Source organism: Stegostoma tigrinum, chromosome 9, assembly GCF_030684315.1.
Source record: "Stegostoma tigrinum isolate sSteTig4 chromosome 9, sSteTig4.hap1, whole genome shotgun sequence".
NCBI lineage: Eukaryota > Metazoa > Chordata > Chondrichthyes > Orectolobiformes > Stegostomatidae > Stegostoma > Stegostoma tigrinum.
In genome coordinates this window covers 27678282-27702383 of record NC_081362.1, presented here as the reverse complement: position 1 = coordinate 27702383, position 24102 = coordinate 27678282, and the positions used below count along the sequence as shown (strand labels likewise).

The following is a 24102-nucleotide window of genomic DNA, read 5'->3' as shown; positions in this document are numbered from 1 at the left end:
CAGCCAACTATGGGTTGAATAAGCATTTGTAACATTATGCCTTTGTTTGGGAAGCCTGACTTATTTGACCCTGCTATTGAAGACTGGGCCTAGAATGTGGAAAGAATGCACTATTTGTTCTGGGCACATGACATTGTGGCAGATGAAAAGCAACAAGTAGCCTTCCTGAGATAACAAGTTGTAGGGCTGGGTGAACACAGCAGGCCAAGCAGCACCAGAGGAGCAGGAAGGCTGATGTTTTGGTCCTGGACCCTTCTTTGGAAAGTTCCTGACAACCTATGAAGGCAGAGCTTTTTCTGTTATTAGGAGACTAACATTCCCTGAGGAACCAGATACTAAAACCTTTTAAGAATTGACTGACATAGTTAAGGAATATTATGATCCCAAATCTTCTCTAATTCTGAGATGCTATCATTTTTACTTGGCATTTTGAGAAGCAGGAGAATCCATATCAGCATTTTTGACTAGTTTAAGACAACTGGCAGAAGGATGAGAAGGTTTAACCTTCATTGAGATGCTCAGAGATAATTTGCTATGTGAGATTAATGATGTAATTATGCAAAAACACCCACTATCTGTGAAGCTCAATTAGACTTCTACTCTCTTTGTGATTAGAAAATGCAGCAAGTGGAGTGTATGCTGAAGCAAGTGGATACCCTCACTAGGCTAACTGAGCTAAGGAGACAACACTTGAATGAAAGCAATTGCACAGACTCACTCAAGACATATCCTGAACAGATGGACTATTGATCAGCCCACAGCAACACCCCAAAACAAAGCCAAGTATTGATCAAACGGTTACAATTTTCTGAAGGATTCTGGTTGGCAAGCCATTGTAGTTGCTTGTATGTGGACTTGAGACAGTTAAAGAGTCCTACTGGACCAAAATTGAGTAAGAAAACTCAGAGCGCTACCCCGGGAGAGTTCAACCCTGGAATGTTCACCTACATCTGGTTTGGAACAGTTAAATTGCTTAGCAACATCTAAATCAGAACGAATGTCTGGTTAAATAGTCATCCCGTGTTAATGGAGGTCAATACTGGCAATGTCATATCAGTGATCACAGACCATCCAGCCAACTGAGCTAAACTGACACCCCATTAGCAGAAACATCACTGCATGTAAACCTAGTAGAGTCCGTAAAGTAAAGTGTTCTGGATATAGTCCCGGTCACAGCTGACAATATTAGACTTTAGATGCATAAAGACCCTGTCCTTTCAAAACTAAAACAACTGATGGTGATGATGGAAATCAAAGGGCCATCACATAAGAATTGAAACCTTTTTGGATCTAGAGAGACTGGATCAGATTAGAGGATAGAACATTATTTTGGTGAGCAAACAGTGATTGCCCAAGCAAATGTCGCCGCCAAATACTGAACTTGACCAGGACCATTCTGTCCCAGTAGCAGTTCAGCTCTTTGTCTTCTCTGTCACTAGCTGGTCTTAAAGCTGAATCAGTGATTTTCTGAAGGCATGGATTTTTGAGTTCTTTGCTTCTTCAGGCGACCTCAGAACTATTTCTTGATCTTCACTGCTGCCACAACATTCTAGAATGTGTATCCGGTCCCTGCCACCAACTTATATTGCATAGTTTGAAGCCAAACAATAAAAGACTGAGTGGTCATGGAGAAGAAAGGTAAACTGTTGTCAAGCTCAGGCCTCAATGTATTCTTATTTATTATACGTTAAAACTTAATACTACTGTACAAGATATTCTTAAACATTTGGTACTTATTGTCACTTTATCTACAATACTAGATTATTTTCTTTATGTCTTCATGTCCATCTGTTCTTCAGTCTCCTTATGTGTTCAAACTTCACTTATACTGTGCTTTTTATTTTCAGTGAGTTGCAATTCCATAACATAATTGTACAATTGTTTTAGGGTCCTGAAGTCCCTCTAGAACAACATGTTCTTGGTTCCACTAAGCAAGAGGATTTGCTGCAACTGGTACTGGACAACAAAGTGAGCCAAAAGGACCAAATGTCTGCAGGGGATGTTGGTGTAAGATTGAATTCGCAATGGCTGATTTAAGAGACTCATGTAAGATTTCAGGTTTATTAATTTTATTGTAAGAAGCAAACTAAAAAGGCAATACAGACTACTGTGGGACAAGCACACCTTAAGTGTGTTAACATGACCAATAAACCCCCATCAAATTCTACGTTACAGCATGTTCTCTGCAGCTTACAGTCTTTAAAAGAAACAGTCCAAATTCCTTCCCAGCAGCCATCCCTTTGTGGTCAGGGCCTAAGAACATAGAACATAGAACAGTACAGCACAGCACAGGTCCTTCGGCCTACAATGTAGTGCTGAATTTTTACCCGAAACCTAAGATCTATCTAACCTCCGCCGCTACCTTATACTACATCCATATGCCTATCTAATAGCCACTTAAATACCCCAATGAGGCCGACTCCACTACCCTCTCCGGCAATGCATTCTACGCCCCTACCACTCTCTGAGTAAAGGACCTACCTCTGACATCTCCCCGATATCTATCTCCTTTCACTTTAAAACTATGTCCCCTCGTAAAAGCTACCTCCACCCTGGGTAAAAGTCTCTGGCTGCCTATCCATACCTCAGATCATTTTGTACACCTCTATCAAGTCACCTCGCATCCTTCATCATTCTAAAGAGAATAGCCCTAGCTCTGTCAACCTTTCCTCGTAGGACCTTCCCTCCATTCCAGGCAACATCCCAGTAAATCTCCTCTGCACCTTTTCTAACACTTCTACGTCTTTCCTGACTTTGAAAGGAGGTAGCAACCTCTGAGTTCTCTTGTGTGTATGGCAGTTTCCAAGATAGCTGTTTAAGACCACCTGAATTTGGCATCAATGGTCAAATATAACATGTGCGTTGTTCGAGTTGAAACCTCTCCCATTGACAAACACTTCCTTTGGTGATAGGGCACTCTGTTCAGCTCAGCTCCTTTCCTTTTGCCATAACTTCAATTCAGAGGGTCTGCTGGCTGTCATATCAACTGGTTACTATTCTAGTGATTAGATGGGTGGACAATGTTGGAGTACCGGAATTATAGAAAATAATATTGATTAAAGAATCATGGGGGAAGATAACAGCTGGCATTAATCCACTCTCACGGGAAATATATCCATTGAAACAGACTATAATTTCTAAAATAAAACTATTCTTCAGTAGTTGAAGCTGCCGAGCAATTTTAATGTGATATTCCGTCCTGGTAGATTGATTACTCTTTTCAAGTTGAATACCAATTCCAGTTCTGAGGAAGGGTCACTGGACCTGAAACGTTCACTGTGTTTTCTCCTTCACAGATGCTGCCACACCTGCTGAGCTTTCCCAGCAACATTGTTTTTGTTCCTGATTTACAGCATCGGCAGTTCTTTTGGTTTTTATTTTGTAATATCTAGATCTTTGTCTACAATGCAATAACTTGTGCTTTATTGATTAATGATAAAATTAAGAAAACACAAATAATAGAATAGCTTGATAATTGCCCTCTATTTTCCTGAAAATTTTATATGGCAACACGAGCATCTTTGCAAATGTAAATATCACAGCCACAGGAAAAGTCAACCTGTTTTGAGGGAACCTATCTGCCGCGAGGTATAGAAAGTCACTTAACTAAGAAATATGTGTTTTTGTAACAGCCAGTAAGGTGCAACATGTCAGGTATTGGTATTCAACTTGAAAAGAGCAATCGATGTACCAGGACAGAATACCACATTATAATTGTTCGGCGGCTTCAATCACTGAAGACCAGTTTTATTTTATTGCCATCCTCCTGTATTTAATATGGACATTAGCTGTAGTTCTTTTTGTGAAGACCGAAGTAATTCAATATTTATATTCTCCACTTTATTTTAAAAGAAGCAAATCTATCACCAGAGTTTATGCTCGTATCTGTCCTTCAGGAAGTGAATGGAGAAATTATTCTCTCCTTTGTCACCAGCTATTCCATTGTGCAATGGTGTTTCTAAAGTCCAGTTCAGAGCAGAGCCCTGAGGTACAACGTGGGTTACTGTGAGTGGGAGAGAGGTGACCAGAGTATACAATACTCTTCTGTGTATTCCTCAGTTTCAATAATTTCAGTTTATTTCCAATTTTGTCCACACGCCTCATATTGTGCCCACTTCAAGCTGTTTGAAGTAATCAGCTCATCCCTGACAGTAGCAGCTTGTTTCATGGTGCATTTCCAGGATAGATGGCTATTAAATTGCCTTACCAGATGCCAGGCATTTCTTCAATGCAAATTTAACACCCACCTATATAGTGAATATGCATTAACTTCCTGCACAATATCTATTATGGTTTTGCAGAACTTTAAAAATTTTGGGCATTGGTAGAATATCTAACATTCTCCTAGTTGCATAACTATCAGAGGATTATTTTTCTGGAGTACTTCAATAGACAAGTTTTATATTTCAACATCTTTTCAAAATTTCTGCATGAACTGTTAGTTGAATGATGGTTGTTTTTATGTTTCTACTTTTTTAAGGCTATCATCCTCATATCACAATGTGACTGATGCTAGGCAATCTTTGGAGAGCTGTAACTGTGAGCATGGTGAGTAAAACTATTTACTGTGATTTTGTGTACAGCTTTTGAATCATATATTTGATAAGTTATTTAAATAATAGGCGGATGGGCATACTGCTAAATATTTAAGTAATTAACAATCCCTCAGGATATTTAAGCTTTGAAACTGAGAGGAATTCCTGCAGCCATACTGGTTTTGCGGTGAAATTCTGTCAAAGAGCAAAAAGTATTAGCTGATATGGTCTTATGGCTGAGTGGGCTGAGCGTTACATCAGCAATGACATGTCTTGAATAAAGTAGATGTTAAATGCTATTGTCAATAGACACAGCATGCAGCTACCTGTCAAAAGTGTGATTTTTATTAATCTTTAAAAATAGAATAACAATACTGGTAATAAAAGTGGACCCAGTTGGAAATAAATGTGTGTTTTGCAGTGGTTAATGATTTGATCATGTAACTTCATGTTGCTCATTGAATTCAGTGTTGCTTAGAAGTCCATGTATGATCTTTAATTTCAGATAGAAAGCAAAAAAATGTTTAGAAGTGATCATCTATCATGTTAGCTTGAAACCAGGTTAATATGTCTGCGAAAAGAAAGGAACTAATGTATTTTTGTCCAACATTACTTTGTTAAAAGCATATTATTAATTTAATCTGAGCTTTCTGCTGATTGGGAGTCTGGGACTGGGTCACATAAATAAGTTGGACTTTTCAGGAATGAAATTAGGAAAAATTCTACACAAAGAGAATGATATAATTTTGGAGTTCTAGTCTGCAAATAGATACAATAATTGCTCATTTTAAATGTGAAATTGATAGATTTTATGAACCAAAGCTTTTAAGTGATACCAATTTATAATACTGAGAAGGAAAAGCTACACTTGGCGGAAAGAAGATAATAGCCATGTAGAGCAAACAGATAGGGGACAGCATAAAATTGAAAGAAAGGGCAAAAAAAAGCAAAAATCCTGCAGTTCAGAAATATACAAAGACCAACAGAGCATCACAAAGCAGCATTTTAACTAGGGATTTGAAATAAACTAACCAGCCTATCAAAATCAATAAGACAAAATCCTATAATTACATAAAAGAAAAATGGACAATCAAGAACAATGTTGTCTCACTAAAGACTGAAAGAGGGATACTGTCAAGGACAATGGGGAGATGTTGGATATGTTGAATAATTACTTTGCACTAGTATTCACAGTAGAAAAGGAGGATAAATTGTTGGAACTCCTGAGGAAATTATTAGTGCATTGGGAACAAGGACTGAATAAAATTAACATAAGTAAAACATTGAAATAAGGAAATTAATAAACTAATGAGAGACAAATCCTGGCACCTGACAGCTTCCATCCAAGGATATTAAAGGAAGTAGAGGAGTACATTGTAGATGGCCTGACTGTAATCTTTCAGAGTTCCCCAGATACAGGAGTCATCTCTCTGGATTGGAAAGTTGTACGTGTCACTCTGCTTTTGAAAAGGTGTGAGGAAAACCAGGGAATTACAGACCATTTAGCCTAACATCTGTGGTCTGGAAATTGTTTGAAGCTATAATCAAGGATGTTCCTCAGCGGTTGGGATGCTATCAGGTGCGAACGTCCATGGACGTGGAGTGCATATGGCCAGTGCCCACAGAGTATGTATTGAGGTGTTGGCATCTGGTATTGTTTGGAGTAAGCGGAAAGCTAAATCCAGCTGGTGCTTGCTCTGGTTTCCTAATTGAGGTTACCTGGCATCAAGCTTGTTTGGTAAGTTTGGTAAGATGGGACGCTGATGCATTTGGGCTATTAACAAGGCATTTAGCGAGCCATAATCACCATTACTTACCAACTTGTCACTGACTAGTGAAAATCTCACCACACCATTTGTGAAAAGCACAAAATATGGCATGAGTTGCTCCCAGTGTCAAGATTGGCACTGCTGCACTTGTTACCCAATTCTGCCACATGTCTTAACATGGACCACATTACTCAGGTGCATATCTACTGAATAATTCCATTTAGTTCAGATTTTATTTCAGATAGCTAGCAGCATTTGCCTTTGCATTAGTAAACTTCAAAATTGTTTAATTGCTTGAAGCTCTTTGAGGCGTATGAGAATGTACACGTTATAATAGAGTCTAATATTTCTGTAAGAAGCTGTACTATACCACAGGTAGTTGAGAGAAACATGATCAGTATATCAGACTGCTGCTATCATGCTATACTGGTGACCTCTGCAAGTTGTAATCTATTACAAAAATTTCAGACCAGCTTATAATATCTAAGCTTACAATGTCAATGACTTGTCAAAACAAGCTGGTGGATTTACTACTGAATGGAGATGCCTGTCTCTGTTAGCCAGTGACACGATCATTTAGGGTCACAGAGATTGAGCCCAAACTTTACAATACAACTGAACAATAGGTATATATCAAGAAGTTACCAACCAAACCTTGGATTTTCCCAGTTCGCAAAATGAGATGCATTTGCCTTCCACTTGCAGCCATCCTGATGTTCTGGGTGCATAATTCCAACAAGATATCATACTTTTTAATCCATGACCCCTGTAAATTACTGGAAATTCTCATATGATCTGGCAGCATCTGTGGAGAGAGAAACAGTTCAAGTCATTACCTGAAAAAATTGGGGAATATTTAATGGAGACAACAAGAATAGAACTCACCAGAGAGAAGGTTGGTGAGAGTGCCACACCACTTCCAATAGGGAAAGCCCACCTTATTAATTGCAACTCAAGCACTTAGCTGGACAGAGTGGACAGTCCCTGATACCAAGAATTCCAGGGGTGGAAATCTCACCCACCCATATCTAATTGCCAATAAGACATACAGCTCAATTTGAGCTGCAGCACCATTGGGAACTACCCCCAGTATGTTACTCACCTGAAGTCTCGGATCATCTCCGGATTCCTAGTTACAGGAAAAAGATGATGGGAGCAGGGCCCTAGGGTGTGAGTTGCAGGTAAGGGAAAGTGCATCAAGGGTGGGGGTGGCTCACAATAAACCCCTCATCCTTCCCAGTGTCAGATCCCTTGATTAGACACTGAGTTCCTTCAAACAAGGATGCCCTTCTAGATGCCCAGATAAAAACGCTGCACTGGCTTGCATGATATGTTTTCTTAACAAAGGTTCATAATGACATTATTATTTGGAATGTTTGGTTCTAATGGGCAAAGAACTATGCACAGCTTCAAATTTGATTTGTATTTCCATATTGTGTGTGTTAAAAAGAAATGGACATAGTTTAAGTTTCATTAATTTAAATGCATTTAAATAAAACCTTTAGGAAAAGCCCTTGAGGTGAATACTTCAGTGCTTTCCAGAATCAGCATAGAGCAGAGGAAAGAAAATTGGTCTATTACCTAGCAACAAAGTATCTTCAGAGCAGAGCCAGAAAGAGATACTTTTATAAATGCAGAGCTATGTAGAAGGCCAGTGAATGGAAAGAGATAATAGGAACTGCAGACACTAGATAATCTGAGATAACAAGGTGTGGAGCTGGATGAACACAGCAGGTCAAGCAGCATCTTAGGAGCAGGAAAGCTGACATTTCGGGCCTGGACCCTTCATCAAAAATGGATCTAGGCCTGAAATGTCAGCTTTCCTGTTCATAAGATGCTGATTGGACAGGTTGTTTTCAGAGAGAGAGCAACAGGTCATTCAGAGAGGAAAGACATCCCAAATTTCTTCCATCAACCCTGACTGACTCTAACACTGCATCACTTACCTGGTTCCTTGCAACCTTGCAACTTACTCACTTTCCATGGCATCCTATACTGCTGCATTCTACCCAGACTTCAGGAGGCACTCAACATTTCCTAGCACACTATCACTCTTCCAATCTGGCACCCTATCCTCCCAGAACCCTAACATCTCACTGACCTCAGAGCTCAATTCCCAATGGTAGGTGAAAGGACTGTCCTTGACATCAAGGCTGCATCTGACCAAGTGACATTAAGGAAACAATGAGAATTGGGAAATATCTCTGCTGGTGGGGGTCATACCTAGCACAATGAAGGTAGTCGTGGTGGTTGGACGTCAGTCATCTCAGCTCCAGGACATTTCTGCAGGAGTTCCTCAGGGTAGTGTCTTAAGCCCAAACATCTTCATCTGCTTCATCAATGACCTTCCCTCCATCATAAGGTCAGAAGTGGGAATGTTTGCTAATGATTGTACAATGTTCAGCACCATCTACGACCCCCTGGGATACTGAAGCAGTTCATGCCCATATTTAGCAAGACCTGGACCATATCCAAACTTGGGGTGACAAATGGCAGGCAACATTTGTTCCACACAAGTGCAGGCAATGACTATCTCCAACAAGGGAGAATCTAATCATTGCACCTTGTCATTCAATGACTCGATCAACATCCGGACAACTACCATTGACCAGAAACTAAACTGGACTGGTCATACACATGATAACAAAGCGTGGAGCTGGATGAACACAGCAGGCTAAGCAACATCTTAGGAGCACATATACATGCCCTGGCTACAACAGCAAGTCGGAGGTTAGGATTACTGCAATATGTGGACAGATTATGGAAAAATGTTATAACAACAAGGTTGCTATTGTGGGTAATTTTAACTTCCCCTATATTGACTGTGATTCGCCAGGAGCTTCGATGTTGTGGGGGTTGGGGAGGGGAGAGCAGTTGTTAGGTGTGTCCAGGATGGTTTTTGAAATATATCCTAAATAGTCAACTTGGGAAGAGTATTGGTCCTGATATTTGGGAATGACCCCACCAGGTGATCAATGTTTTAGTGGGACAGCATTTTGCGAACAGTGGCCATAAATCTTATGGACAAGGATAAGCGTAGTTCTTGGGTGAAAGTATGAAAAAGGGGGAAGGCCGGCTGCCTGGAGTCGGGCTTCCTGTGACAGATCCAATGCCAGTGGTTTTGGTAGGCTGTCTGTCTGTCTATCTGCCTGTCTGCCCATTCATCTACCTGGCTATCTTTCTCTCTGTCTGTCCATTCATCGAGTTTCAGGACAGCTGCTGGCCCTCCTACAGAGGGGCTCTACCTCTGCAATGATGGCTCAGGTGTTGACTCTACCTTTTTATCAAAATGAAGAAAATGTTGGAGTGAAGGCATTCACCCTCCAGCTTAAAAAGCTTAAGGAAAACAACCACCATTAATTGGCCAATTCAGGAAATTCTCAGTTGGATGATTGCTCCACTACATACTAAAGGTGTCAGACCCCCATTTGTTCTAAATCACAAGCCTATAGTTTTGGACCATGCTATCAAATTCTCTTCGAAATTATTATCACATGGAATCAATGTTTACACCAGGCACTAACCCTTGGCCAGATTTTCACTCCAAGAGAGAGCAAATCTGGTCCGGTCAGCCAACCGAATTCATGGTACTAGTGATAATGGGAACTACAGATGCTGTAGAATCCAAGATAACAAAGTGTGGAGCTGGATGAACACAGCAGGCCAAGCAGCATCTCAGGACCACAAAAGCTGACTTTTTGGGCCTAGACCCTTCATCAGAGAGGGGGATGGGGAGAAGGAACTGGAATAAATAGGGAGAGACGGGGAGGCGGACCGAAGATGGAGAGAAAAGAAGATAGGTAGAGAGGAGAGTATAGGTGAGGAGGTAGGGAGGGGATAGGTCAGTCCAGGGAAGACGGACAGGTCAAGGAGGCAGAATGAAGTGGTAGATAGGAGATGGAGGTGTGGCTTGAGGTGGGAGGAAGGGATGGGTGAGAGGAAGAACAGGTTAGGGAAGCGGAGACAGGCTGGGCTGGTTTTGTGATGCAGTGGGGGGAGCCCAGTTCTTCCCCTCCCCCCACTGCATCACAAAACCAGCCCAGCTTGACTCCTCCTCCCACTGCATCCCAAAACCAGCCCAGCCCGTCTCTGCTTCCCTAACCTGTTCTTCCTCCCACCCATCCCTTCCTCCCACCTCAAGCCACACCTCCATTTCCTACCTACCACCTCATCCTGCCTCCTTGACCTGTCCGCCTTCCCTGGACTGACCTATCCCCTCCCTACCTCCTCACCTATACTCTCCTCCCTACCTATCTTCTTTTCGCTCCATCTTCGGTTCACCTCCCCCTCTCTCCCTATTTATTCCAGTTCCCTCTCCCCATCCCCCTCTCTGATGAAGGGTCTAGGCCCGAAACGTCAGCCTTTGTGCTCCTGACACGCTGCTTGGCCTTGCTGTGTTCATCCAGCTCCACACTTTGTTATCTCCAATTCTTGGACTCCTGGCTTTCCATTGAATAGTTTTACTTACTATAAAATTTGGAGGGAGCTGAGGGTGCCTGGGGAGGTGATGGTCTAGTAGTAATGTTGCTAATCCAGAAACTCAGTTAACGTAATTGGGATCAGGTTGGGAAACCTGCCATGCCAAATGGTGGAATTTGAATTCACTAAAAAAAAATCTAGAATTAAGAATCTTCTGATGACCATGAAACCATTGTTGATTGGTAAACTAAAAGGGTTTTTTCCAACAATGTCCTTCAGGGAAGAAAATCTGCCATCCTCACCTGGTCTGGCCATATGTGACTCCAGACCCACAACAATGTGGTTCACTCTCAATTGCCCTCTAAAATGGCTGAGCAAACCATTTGGATTTACCAATCACTACAAAGTCTCAAAGAAAAGAAGCCAGACGGATCACCTGGCATTGACCGAGGCACCAGAAAAGACAATGGCAGACACAACACTGTCAATCCTGCAAGTCCTGCTTATGAACATCTGGGGACTAGTGCCAAAATTGGGACAGCTGTCTCACAGACTAGCCAAGCAACAGCCTGACACAGTCATACTCATGGAATCATACTTTACAAACAATTTCCCAGACTCTACCATCACCATCCCTGGATATGTCCTGCTCTACTGGCTAGCAATTGATGGCATACAGTTGGGAAGGAGTTGCCATGGAAGTCCTCAACATTGACTCTGGATCTTGTGAAGACTCATGGCTTCAGGTTAAAGAACAAGGATACCTCCTGCTGATTACTGTCCTCCCTTTGCTGATGAATCAGTACTCCTCCGTGTAGAACAACACTTAGAGGAAACACTGAGGATTGCAAGGCCACAAAATGTACGCTGGGTGGGGAATTTAAAAATCCACCACAAAGAGTGGCTTGGCAGCAGTACTACTGATCGAGCTGGTCAAGTCCTAAAGGACATAATTTCTAGATAGGGTATGGGTCAGGAGCTGAAGGAACCAGTAAGAGGAAAAAACATACTTGACGTCATCCTTACTAATCTGTTGGCTGCAGACACATCTGTCCATGATAGTATCAGTAAGAGTGACCACCATACAGTCCTTGTGGAGTCAAAGTCCTGCCTTCCCATTGAAAGTAACCTCCATCGTATTGTGCGGTAAAGTTTGAATTATAATAATATTCAAAGTTTGCCACACAGTACGGTGGAGGCTATCCTCAATGTTGACCTAACAACTCAAGAATGGACATCCATGAGGCATTTTGGGCCATCAATAGCAATAGAATTGTACTCCAGCACAATCTGTAATCTCATGGCCTGGCATAACTCCCACCAAATAATTACCATCAAGCCTTGGGATCAACCCTGGTTCAAATGAGACTGCAGGAAGGCATGACAGGAGCAGCACCTTAAAATAAGTTATCAGCTTGGAGAAGCTATTGAACAGGATTACTTGCTCACTAAACAGCATAAGCAGTAAGTGATAGATAGAACTAAGTGATCCCACAGACAACGGACCAGACCTAAGATTTGCAGTCCTGCCACAGCCAGTTATAAATGGTGGTGGACAATTAAACAACTCATTGGAGGAGGATGCTCCACAAATATTCCCATCTTCAATGATGGAAGAGCCCAGCACATCGGTGCAAAAAATGAGGCTGAAGATTTTGCAGCAGCCCTCAGGTGGAACTGCTGAGTGGATGATCCATCTCGACCTCATCCAGTGATCCCCAGCATTACAGATACCAGTTTTCAGCCAATTTGATTCATTCCACATGATAGCAATAAATGGTTGTAGACGCTGGATACTGCAAAGACTACTGATCCTGACAACATTCTGGTATAGTACTAAAGACTTGTGATCCGGAACTTTCTGCTCCCCTAGCCAGGCTCCTCCAATACAATTTCAACACTGGCATTGACTCGACAATGTGGAAAATTGCCCTGGTACTTCCTACACATAAAATGCTGGACAAATCCAATCCAGCCAGTTACCACTCCATCAGTCTACACTTGATTATTAGTAAAATGATGGAAGGTGTCATCAACACGCTACCAAACTGCACTTGCTCAGCAACAACCTGTTCATTGATGTCCGGTTTGGGCCACTCAGCCTCTGACCTCAGTACAGTTTTGATTCAAACATGGACAAAAACACTAAATTCAATAGGTAGGGTGAGAATGATAACTCTTGATGTTAAGGCTGCATTTGACCAAGTGTAGCATCAAGGAGCCGTAGCATAACTAGAATCAACGGGTTGAAAATCCTGGAGATCACAACAGATCAAGCAGCATCTGTGGAGAGAAAACAAGCTAATGTTTTGAGTCTAGATGACTTTTCATGAGAGCTGAAGTGAGATGTGGAGGGGGCACTGTTTACACAATAGTGTGGGGGTCAGAGTGCTGAGGGAAAAAGCATGTTGATGGTTCAGATTAAGTGATTGGAATGTGAGAATGGCAGAACAACAGTGTGTCTAATTGCCAGACTGGAAAGAACAGACAGTCCCATAGGAGTGGGGGAAGGGGAGAGAGGGTGACATACAATGTAACAAGCAAAGCAAAAGGAAAGGGAAGGAATGGGTTCACAATTTGAAGGTGTTGGACTCAATATTGAGTCCAGAAGGATGTAAACTGCCGAGTTTGAAGATGAAATGTTGCTCTTCCAGTTTGCACTGATTCACTAGAGCATTACAGCATGCCAAAGACAGGCTACAAGAAGGTCAGGGTTATGCTTGCACACAGACCAGTGATGTTCTCCAAAGCAGTCACCCAGTTTGAGTTTAGTTTCTCCAATGTAGAGTAGGCCACATTGGTGCAGCAAATAAAATGCACAAAATTGGAGGAGTTGCATCTGGATTCATCTGGAAAGACTGTTTAAACCCTTGGTGTTGCACCTTCTGTGGTTACATGGAAAGGTGCCATGGAAAGCAGGGTTGTGTTGGCTATTCACCTTGTCTATGCCCCTCATGATTTTATATATCGGAATAAGGTCACCTCTCAGCCTCCTACACTCCATGGATAAAACTACCAGCCTATCCCTATAACTCAAACACTCCACAGTCTCGGTAACATTCTTGTAAATCTTTTTTGCACCATTTCCAGTTTAATAAAACCCTTTCTATAGCAGGGAGATCAGAATTGTACTCAGTACACCAAATGTGGCTTTACCAATATCTTGTACAGCTGTAATATGACATCCCAAATCCTGTACTTAATGAAGGCATATGTGCCAAACAACATCTTCACGGTGGGTACCCACATGGGCCCAACCTATGCCTGCCTCTTAGTAGTTACGTGGAACAATCTGTCTTCCATACCCACACTGGCCCTAAACCCCACCTCTTCCTCCATTACATTGATGACTGTATCAGCGCCGCCTCGTGCTCCCATAAGGAGCTCGAAGAGTTCATCCACTTCACTTACACCGTCCACCCCAACCTTAAGTTCACCTGGACCATCTCTAATACCTCTCTCTCTCCTTCCTGGATCTCTCTGTCTCCATCTCCATCGACCACCTAGAAATTGATATCCGTTTCGAGCCCACCGACTCCCACAGCTACCTAGAATACACGTCGTCCCACCCACCTTCCTGCAAAAATGCCTCCCCTATTCCCAATTCCTTCACCTCTGCCGCATCTGCTTCCAGGGTGAGGCATTCTATTCCTATACATCTCTGATGTCCTCATTTTTCAAGAACCGCAACATCCCCCATCAGTGGTCAAGAACACCCTCGACCGTGTCTCCCGCATTTCCCAAAACTCATCCCTCACACCCCCTCCCCGCAATAACAACCAAAACAGAATCCCCCTAATCCTCACATACCACCCCACCAACCTCCAGATCCAACGCATCATCCTCCAACACTTCTGCTATCTGCAATCTGACCCCACCACCAAAGACATTTTTCCCTCCCCACCCTTGTCTGCTTTCCGGAGGAACCACTCTCTCAATGACTCCTTGTACGCTCCACACTCCCCTCCAGCCCCACCACACCCGGCACTTTTCCCTGCAACCGCAGGAAGTGCTACAGCTGCCCCCACACTTCCGCCCGCACCCCCATCCCAGGCCCCAAGAACACTTTCCACATCAAGCAGATGTTCACCTGCACATCTGCTAATGTGGTATACTGCATCCGCTGTTCCCTCCTCTACATCGGGGAAACCAAGCGGAGGCTTGGGGACCGCTTTGAAGAACACCTTAGCTTGGTTTGCTCTAAACAACTGCAACTCCCAGTCGCAAACCATTTCAACTCTCCCTCCCGTTTCGCAGATAACATGTCCATTCTGGGCCTCCTGCAGTGCCACAACGATGCTACCCGAAGGAACGACAACTCATATTCCGCTTGGGAAACCTGCAGCCCAATGGTATCAATGTGTATTTCACAAGCTTCAAAACCTTCCCTCCCCCTATCAAATCCCAAACACTGCCCAGCTCGTCCCCGCCTCCCTAACCTGTTCTTCCTCCCATCTATCCCCTCCTCCCACCTGAAGTCCCACCCCCATCTCCTCCCTACTAACATTATTACTGTGCTGCTCCTTTAGGCTGGAGCTCGTAATGCATCGCAGAATTAGTTCTGAAACACCTTCACATCTTCATTCAGATGAATTTTAGAAGCGCTCTCAGTCTTTCGTCAGAGTTATGCCTTCTAATTCCTGAAATGTCAGAAATGTTTCTTGGAAATGTCAGATGTTTGGATTTTCAAATAATTTAAAACTATGTGTCACGCAGCTTTTTGATGAACACAGAGATGGCACTCTGCACATTCCAAACCGTAATTCACGAAGCACCCCAATTATATACAGATTGTTACAAAATGTAGGACCGAATGGTGACAGGTCAAAATAAATTGTTAACTAGTCCTTTTCACATATTAAGTATACTGAACAAGGCAGTTCTTTATGGAACAGGAAACTTATTCAATCAGTGAGGCCACCTGCTTGTTGGATTGCAAACATCAGTTGAATATTAAGTCAAGGAATCAGGCAGTTCAAGCTGTCTGTTATTCATTGAAATATTGCAGTTTCAGAAATGCTTTCCAAGTGTCTTTTTTTAAAAATGCACGCAAGTATCAAGATATGCTAGGAATTTGTTGCAAAGTTTTACAGCAGAATATGGGAAGAAAACACCAGTTATTTAGTTAGCACAAGATACTGTCATGGACATCCGAATGTTATGTGTGCTTCCTTTGACTGTAACCTTCTGCAAAATTTATTACTTTGCAATATTCTATGAGTTGAATTTGAAATAACTGTGCATGATACCAAAACAGGAGGGTTTGTCACTTGACTAGACAGCTCCAGCCTGGTTATCAGGAAGAAGTGGTCTCCCTTAATGGGATTGCTCAACAATACTCGGGTCTTTCAATATGAATCTTGTTTCCAAATATATTATGTTACCTACTGACAGCACTCTTTGAGAACATTGGAGCATCTCCTTGTTTTTCAGGACATTGCACGTCTGCGCATTGTGGGACTTCTCCCTTTTTATTCGACCAACACAGTTATTGGCCTCTAGCATCCCTAGTTTATCCTTATCCCATGCTCTTTCGCTGTTCAGCTCTGACACTTTATCTGTATTTGTGTACATACAGGTTACTGAGTATACCCCTCCATCAGTATTGTAAAATTCTATGATTTTATTTCTGTCAAGCCTTTCTGATAAGTTGTTGCTATTTCTACACGTATATCTCACCTATGTGGTTACTGTTATGGACCCGTCCATCACTCCTACAAAAGACTTCTGGCCTTTATAATTTCTCATCTCTATCTAAATTTTTTGTATATTCTTATTCCTTGAACGTATGTCATCCCTCTCTTTTAAGCTAATACCATCATTAATAAATACAGCTGCGCCTCCAACTTCTTCAATTGCCCTGTCATTCCTGTATATTGTGTACCCACCGCAATTCAAATCCCAGTCCAAGTAACCCTGCTGCCATGTCTTTTTATGACTACGAGACCATACTTATTCGTTTTTCATCCATTTTGTTTCAGATGCAAAATGCATTCAGATTTAGTTTAGTCCTTATGACCCTTCATAAATTCTAGTCCTATCTGTTGGTAACTATTAGATTCATTGCATTTATTTCTTTATGTCATGTTATGTTTATCATTCTCCATATTAATACCTTTCTCTTTGAATTTTTCTCTATTCTTTGGTTTACTACATCTTCACTCTGGACAAAACTGATGTCCATGAATTCCTGTATGCTGTAGTGATACATCATCTTTCCTGCCATCTTAATATGTTCTAAGAAACTACTTAATTTTTGTATTCAACTTTATTTTTAGTTTTGATTTTATTTATTTAATTAACATTTTCACCAAATTCTATGTTATTTTGAAACTTAGAAATAGAATAAACCTTAATTACTTTTGGTGAGGGGCAGGTCATGCCTTACAAGCCTTATTGAATTCTTTGAGGATGTAACAAAACACATTTATGAAGACAGGGCAGTCGACATAGTGTATATAGATTTTAGCAAGGCACTTGATAATGTTCCCCTTGGTAGGCTCATTCAAAAAGTAAGGAGGCATGGGATTCAGGGAAATTTGGCTGCCTGGATACAAAACTGGTTGTCCAATAGAAGACAGAGGATAGTAGTAGATGTAAAGTATTCAGCCTGGAGCTCGGTGACCAGTCTTGTTCCGTAGCGATCTGTTCTGGGATCTCTGCTCTTTTGTGATCCTTATAAATGACTTGGATGAGGAAGTGGAAGGGTGAGTTAATAGGTTTGCCGATGACATGAAGGTTGGCAGAGTTGTGGATAGCGTGGAAAGCTGGTCTAGATTGCAATGGGATATTGACAAGATGCAGAGCTGGATAAACAAGTGGCAGATGGAATTCAAACCAGAAAAGTGTGAAGTGATTCATTTTGGAAGGTCGAATTTGAATGCAGAATACAGGGTTAATGGCAGGATTCTAGGCATTGTGGATGAACAGAGGGATCTTGGGGTCCATGTCCATGCCCATAGATCTCTCACAGTTGCTACCCAAGTTGATAGGGTTCTAAAGAAGGCATATGGTGTGTTGGCTTTCATTAGGAGGAGATTTGAGTTTAATCGCCGTGAGGTTATGCTGCAGCTCTATAAAACTCTGGTTAGACCACACTAGGAATATTGTGTTCAATTCTGGTCGCCTCATTTTAGGAAGGATGTAGAAGCTTTAGAGAGGATGCAGAAGAGATTTACCATGGTGCTGTCTGGACTGGAGGGTAGGCCTCATGAGGAAAGCTTGAGGGAGCTAGGGCTTTTGTCATTGGAGCAAAGAAGGATGAGAGGTGGCTTGATAAAATTGTAGAAGATGATCAAGGCATAGATAGAGCAGATAGCCAAAGACTTTTTCCCAGGGTGGAAATGACCATTACGAGGGGGTATAATTTTACGGTAATTTGAAGAAAGTATTGGAGAGATGTCAGAGGTTGGTTCTTTACACAAAGTGGTGGGCGCATAGAATGTGCTGCCAGTGCTGGTATTGGAGTCAAATACATTAGAGACATTCAAACGACTCTTGGATAGGCACATGGATGATGGCATAATGTAAGGTACACAGGGTAGTTTGATCGTGGGCCAAAGGGCTTGTACTGTTCAATGTTTCTACTTACCAGATACTTGTTCTGTAAGAATCAATTTCTAGAGGCTGGAAATGTTTATGCAAATGCAAAAGCAACAAAAAACACCTGTTTTCTTTTTTTCTGTTTACTCTCTGATCAATTCATTTCAGTACTCCATTAGAGGTTGCACTCAAGTGCTAAGCCACATAAAGGTGACTGATTATATTCCTAACACAAAGGGCCTGTCCAACTCATTTGATGAGGATATAGTTCCAACTAGTTATTAATTAAGCTGTTGTTTTCATGGAACCCTTGAAAAATTGTTGCTTTAAGTTGCCAAATACTGAGTTTAAATTGTAGTTTTTGGCTTATTGTCAACTACAAACTAAATCAGATTTGTACAAAATAAAAATTGAGACTTTCTTACCTAATAACTTCATACAGTCTGGCCTGGTTTGCAGGGTAGCAGTGAGCTAATTCATTTCAGGGGTGGGGCTTCTCCTCAATCTTCTGAAAATCTGTAGTCTGTTCCTGACTCCAGTACCATTGGAGGTTTTTAAAAAGCTCTGTTGTGAATTGAATGGGACTGGCAAGATATTGAATTAACTGTTCTTGTTTAATGCCAGGCCTGTACTGCAACACACTTTATTCGCACTGAAAGGCAATACCCCAGTGCAGCTTCTCACTCCTGCTCCAGTTCATGTTTCCTGTGTTCTACCCTACTGATGAAAGGCTCAGGGTATATGTTATATCATTGCGTCTGCATATTCATATTCCAGTAAATTACAAAACTTACCAGGTCAACAATCACACTCAGAAATGAATTATAGCTGCTTGAACATGGTGCCAGTAATTGACCAGTACCATGGAACAAATAGCTCAACAAAAAGGCAGCAGAGAAGAAAATTAGCGGGAAGAAAATTTCCTTTCCATTAAGAGAGCAGCTGTAGGCTAGGTACAATTGTTTTCTAGGCATTGAATGAAGTGTGCATACTTCATAAAGTTCATCATATCTCCTCATTATAAATAGTTGAAAACTTAAAGAACTCAATCTTACAACATAAAATGGAGAGAGCAGTAGGCCTTCCATTTTTGTCCTTTTGTTTGTAATTTATTCTAAATTAAGGTGACCTGCACTTTGCAAAGTATTGTCATTATTTGTATCCTGAAATGTTCATAGTTCTTCAAATACTTTATTCCTTATTTTGATTTTAGTAATGGGTCATAATGAGTTGTAATTACTTGTCTTACCTACATCATCATCACAATGCAGAAACCTGGAGTCAACTTAATTTTTTTAATAAACCAATTATCATATGTTCCCAGTGCAGTTTTCTATTTCATGCCTTTGTATGAGTGAGTTGTGGAATGGCTTAAGCTATTAAACCAACCAGCAGATGTCACTATTTTTTTCTGAATTATTTACATCCATTCATCACAGTACTTTTTGCACATATTTCATGTTGTTTCAAGTATGTTATATCAATAGAATGTTTTGAAGTCACACATGTAATTGCTTAAGAAGATAACAAGCAGAGTTAGTGATCTTTTAGAAATCTTGAAAGCCTTCTCAGCAGTGCACCAAAACTATACCATTACATTTCAATGGCATTAGGTCATTAATGTGAGTGATTTATACCATTAAAGGAGTCAGAATAGGCACATAAAGCTCATTGTTCACCAGTGTAACACAGCTCTCTGTCTGCAATTGAAACTAATGTACAGAAATGAAAACTAACCAATAGATAACTGAATTTTTCTTCAATAAATTTAGCTGAGAATTCTGACACCAGACATTACAAACTGTAAAAAGGAAACTACGCCTTTATTCAGTAAGCCAACATCATTATATTGACAAAGGGAAAGACTGTAATGGAACCATTAGCTTAGCCAGAGGCCACATCATGACCTAGTGCTAATCAGCTTTTCAAGTATCCAACTTGTGCTTTCATCTCGCGATAATATTATGCAGCATTGTTAGTGAGAAATATTAACTTAAAAAAATTCTTAAATGCAATACGTCAGCAAGAAAAGCAATTGCAAGAACGTATCTCTTACTTGCTTTATCTTGAAAATATTTTACCTCAAATAACTGGTGCCCTCTGTGCCCAGGATTAATCATGATCACATTTTTGAAATGAGATCTGGTGTTCTGTATGGTCTGTCCATGGGGCATCGAAAGAATTGCAGCGTGGTTAATATTTAGTTCCATGATCACAGAAAATAACAGTACAGAAGATGACCATTCAGCCCATCATGTCTGCAGTGGTTCCCTAAAAGAGCATCATGACTTATCAAAATTCTCCCACTCTTTACCCATAATCCTGCACATTCTTTGTATTTAAAGAATTATATAATGCCCTCTTGAATGTCTCGATTGAACCTGCCTCCACTTTACTTCCAAGCAGTGTATCCCAGATATAAAACCATTCGCTGTACAAAAAAGTTTTTTCCTCACATCTTCTTCTTTTGCAAACACTTTAAATCTGTGTCTAGGATTTAAATAAAGCCTGGGATATAATATGCTTTATTCATTGGCCTTTTCACTTGTCCCACCACCCTTAATGCTCTATGCATATATATAGCCAGGGCTCTCTGCCCCTGCACAATTCTACAATTAGTGGTCTTTATCTTGTGTTGTCCTACCATGTTCTTTCTACTAAAATGTATCACCTCACACTTCTCTGTTGTATAGTTCACTAACTTGTGAATATCCTTCTGAAGTACTACACTGTTAAGACAGTTTACAATGCTTCCAAGTTTTGTATTGTGTGCAAAGTTTGAAATTGTTCTCTGTACACCCAGATCTAGATAATTGTATATTTATCACGAAAAACAAGGGTCCCTTACTGACTCTGGGGAACACTACTACAAATTTTCCTCCAGCCTGAAGGATATCTATTATCTATTAGTTTCTTTTTCCAGTCACTCTGTTAATCCAAGCAAGTTAGTTAAGCATAATTTTCCTTAATGAAAACCATGCTGGCTCTTTCTAATTAATTCATATTTGTCCATGTGACTATTAGTTATATCCCAAATGAATATTCCAAGACATTTCCCCACCACTGAAGTTAACTGACTGGTCTGTAATTGCTGGATTTATCTTCACAACCATTTTTGAACAAAGACATAATGTTTGCAATGATTCAGTCCCCTGGTTCCACTTCCTACTTCATGGAAAATTATGGCCAGTGCCTCTGCAAAACCCATTCTCACTTCCTTCGAATTCTTTGGATGCATCTTGTCTGATCCAGGTTCCTCAGCATACCAACAGCTTTTTCAAAACCTCCATGTTAGTTTTGGGGAGGGGATGGCCTGGAGGTATTATCGCTGGGCTATTATTCCAGAGACTCAGATAATGTTCCAGGGATCCAAGTTTGAACTGTCACAGCAGATAGTGAAATTCAAATTCAATAATATATCTGGAATTAAGAATCTAATTATGGCCATGAATTCGCGATTGAGGGGAAAACCCATCTGGTTCACTAATGTCCTTTAGGGAAGGAAACTGCCGTTCTTACTAGGTCTGACCTAACAGTGACTCCAGACCCATAGCAATGGGATTGACTCCGAACTGCACTGTGGGCAATTAAGGATGGGCAATATATAATCTCTAGCAAGTGATATCCTCATCATGTTAATGAATAAAGGGGGAAAAAAGTGTGAAACCTCCTAAAGGCTTAATTTCCTCCTAAATTACCTTTGTTTGGATAACATCTGCATCCTTGGTTAAAAAGCTTGATGTAAAATATTCATTTAACACCTCTTGCCTCCATGCGTGAATCTCCTTTTGATACCTAATCAATTGCACTACTTTTTTTACTACTCTTCTGCTATTTACATGCCTGTAGGATACTTTAGGATTCATCTTTGTGTTAGCTGCCAATCTTTTCTCATTACTCCACTTTGCTTCTCTTTTTTGCTGTTTCAACTGACTTCTGAAAGTTCTGTATTCAGATTAATTCTCATTTGCATTTCCTCCCTGAAACCTGTTGGTGATTGATGGAGTGTTGGTTGAGTGGACCCTGGGCAGTGTTGATCATCTTGGGTGTTGGTGAAGTACATTCATTCAAGCAACTGGATACTATTCCAATACATATTTGACTTTTGCCTTGTAAATGATGGAGCCTGGAGGTGAGTTACTCAGCTCAGAATTCCCAGTCTCTGACTGCTCTAGTCCATTTTAGCTTTTGCTCGATGTAGACTGATTTTTGACTTGGTAGCAAAACAGTAAGGCAAACTTGTAATTTCTTTAAAATACCTGTAGATTCTGTAATTGTTTTACAGAATATTTCAAAAGGCAATTAAAAGTTTATGGCAATTGTTAAGGGATCAATGATAATTTTAATGAAGAGTCAGAAACACCGGTCCATGTGACCTGATGACACTTGATATGGAGGCAGCACCAAAAGGGAGAAAGGCAAATTCGCAAAGAAATCATGTGGCCAGATAGAAATAGGGCAGACAATAAAGCTACTTCTGTAAAGGACAAAGTAGAACTGTAGAAATGAAGAATAAAAAAGGACAATTAAAAAGAGGTGAGTAAAAGGACCGAAGCAAAAGACAGGGTTAAAACAGGGATTGTGAATTGGACAATTCAATGGCGATGCTTTAGTTTTGCCACAGTAGGGTAGACCATTTAATGAGGTTCTTATGGGGTAGGCCACGTGAGTGACAACTGCCTCCAAAGGTCTCTGAGGAAGTGGAGTTACCATTGCAGGGGACCTGAGGATCAAGTCTATCAAATAAGGAAAGTGTTCTGAAGGCTAAATTGGAAACACTGAGATTGCACATGGTGTGGGAAGTGACATTATCTTTGTTATATCTACTGCTTCATGTGGAACTTATTGTTTATGCAGACCATAATATACACTCAAATATTCATTAGTCTTCAAAAGTTTTTATTAGCTTTGTAACCTCTATTCTCCTTTTGCAGTCCTTTTCTCTCTTTGGCCACCTGGTAATTGAATTCTCTAGGGCTTTTAGAGGACAAATCTCTGGGCTACTTCTGTATATTTTGAACACTGAACCAAACCGCTTGTAACAGAAAGCTCAAAATCTTTGAACTTTGTTATAATCACAGCTGATGTTATGGCCAGCCAAGTCCGAACCCAAAATGAACTTTTTTTCATTCTTTCATGGGACATGGACATCTCTGGCTGGTCAGCACTTATTGACTATCTTTAGTTACCAGAGGACCATAAGATATAGGAGCAGACTTAGTCCATTTGGCCCATCAGGCCTGCTCCGCCTTTTGATCATGGCTGGTATATTTCTCAATCTCCTTCTCCTTCCTTTTCCTGTAACCTTTGAAACCCTTACTGATCAATAACCTATCTTTCTCTGTCTTAAATACACTCAATGGCTTGGCCTCCACAGCCTTCTGCGTCAATGAGTTCCACGGATTCATCACTCCCTGGCTGAAGAAATTCATCCTGATCTCCATTCTAAAGGGCCGTCTCTTCACTCTGAGGCTGTGTCCTAGGGTCCTAGTCCCTCTACTTGTGGAAAAACGTCCTCAACGTTAACTCTATCTAGGCCTCTCAGTATTCTGTAAGTTTCAATGAGATCCACCCTAATCCTTCTGAACGCCACCAAATATAGATCCAGAATCCTCAACCACTCCTCGTAAGACAAGCCCTTCATCCCTTGGATGTATTTGGGCAGCATGGTGGCACAGTGGTTAGCACTGCTGCCTCACAGCACCAGGGACCCAAGTTCAATTCCAGCCTTAAGTGTCTGTGTGGAGTTTGCACACTCTCTCCGTGTCTGCATGGGTTTCCTCGGGGCTCCGATTTCTTCCCGCAGTCCAAAGATGTGCAGGTTAGGTGGATTGGCC

At 41.1% G+C, this 24102-nt stretch overlaps 1 protein-coding gene and 1 long non-coding RNA gene across 2 annotated transcripts in view; one reads left to right on the top strand and one right to left on the bottom strand.

Moving 5' to 3' along the window:
• Positions 1–18844, bottom strand: part of LOC125455230 (uncharacterized) — a 33277-nt gene extending 14433 nt beyond the window's left edge. Inside the window, exons 1-2 of the long non-coding RNA XR_007248181.1 lie at positions 18691–18844; positions 6959–7109 (exon numbers count right to left, since the gene is read on the bottom strand). This is a non-coding gene — a long non-coding RNA (uncharacterized LOC125455230). The remainder of the gene's footprint in view (positions 1–6958; positions 7110–18690) is intronic.
• The window catches only part of LOC125455229 (filamin-A-interacting protein 1-like), a 294768-nt gene continuing 272624 nt past the window's right edge, over positions 1959–24102 (top strand). Inside the window, exons 1-2 of the mRNA XM_048536966.1 lie at positions 1959–2046; positions 4481–4548. Coding sequence (XP_048392923.1) covers positions 4510–4548 — 39 coding nt within the window. The 5' untranslated portion in view covers positions 1959–2046; positions 4481–4509. The remainder of the gene's footprint in view (positions 2047–4480; positions 4549–24102) is intronic.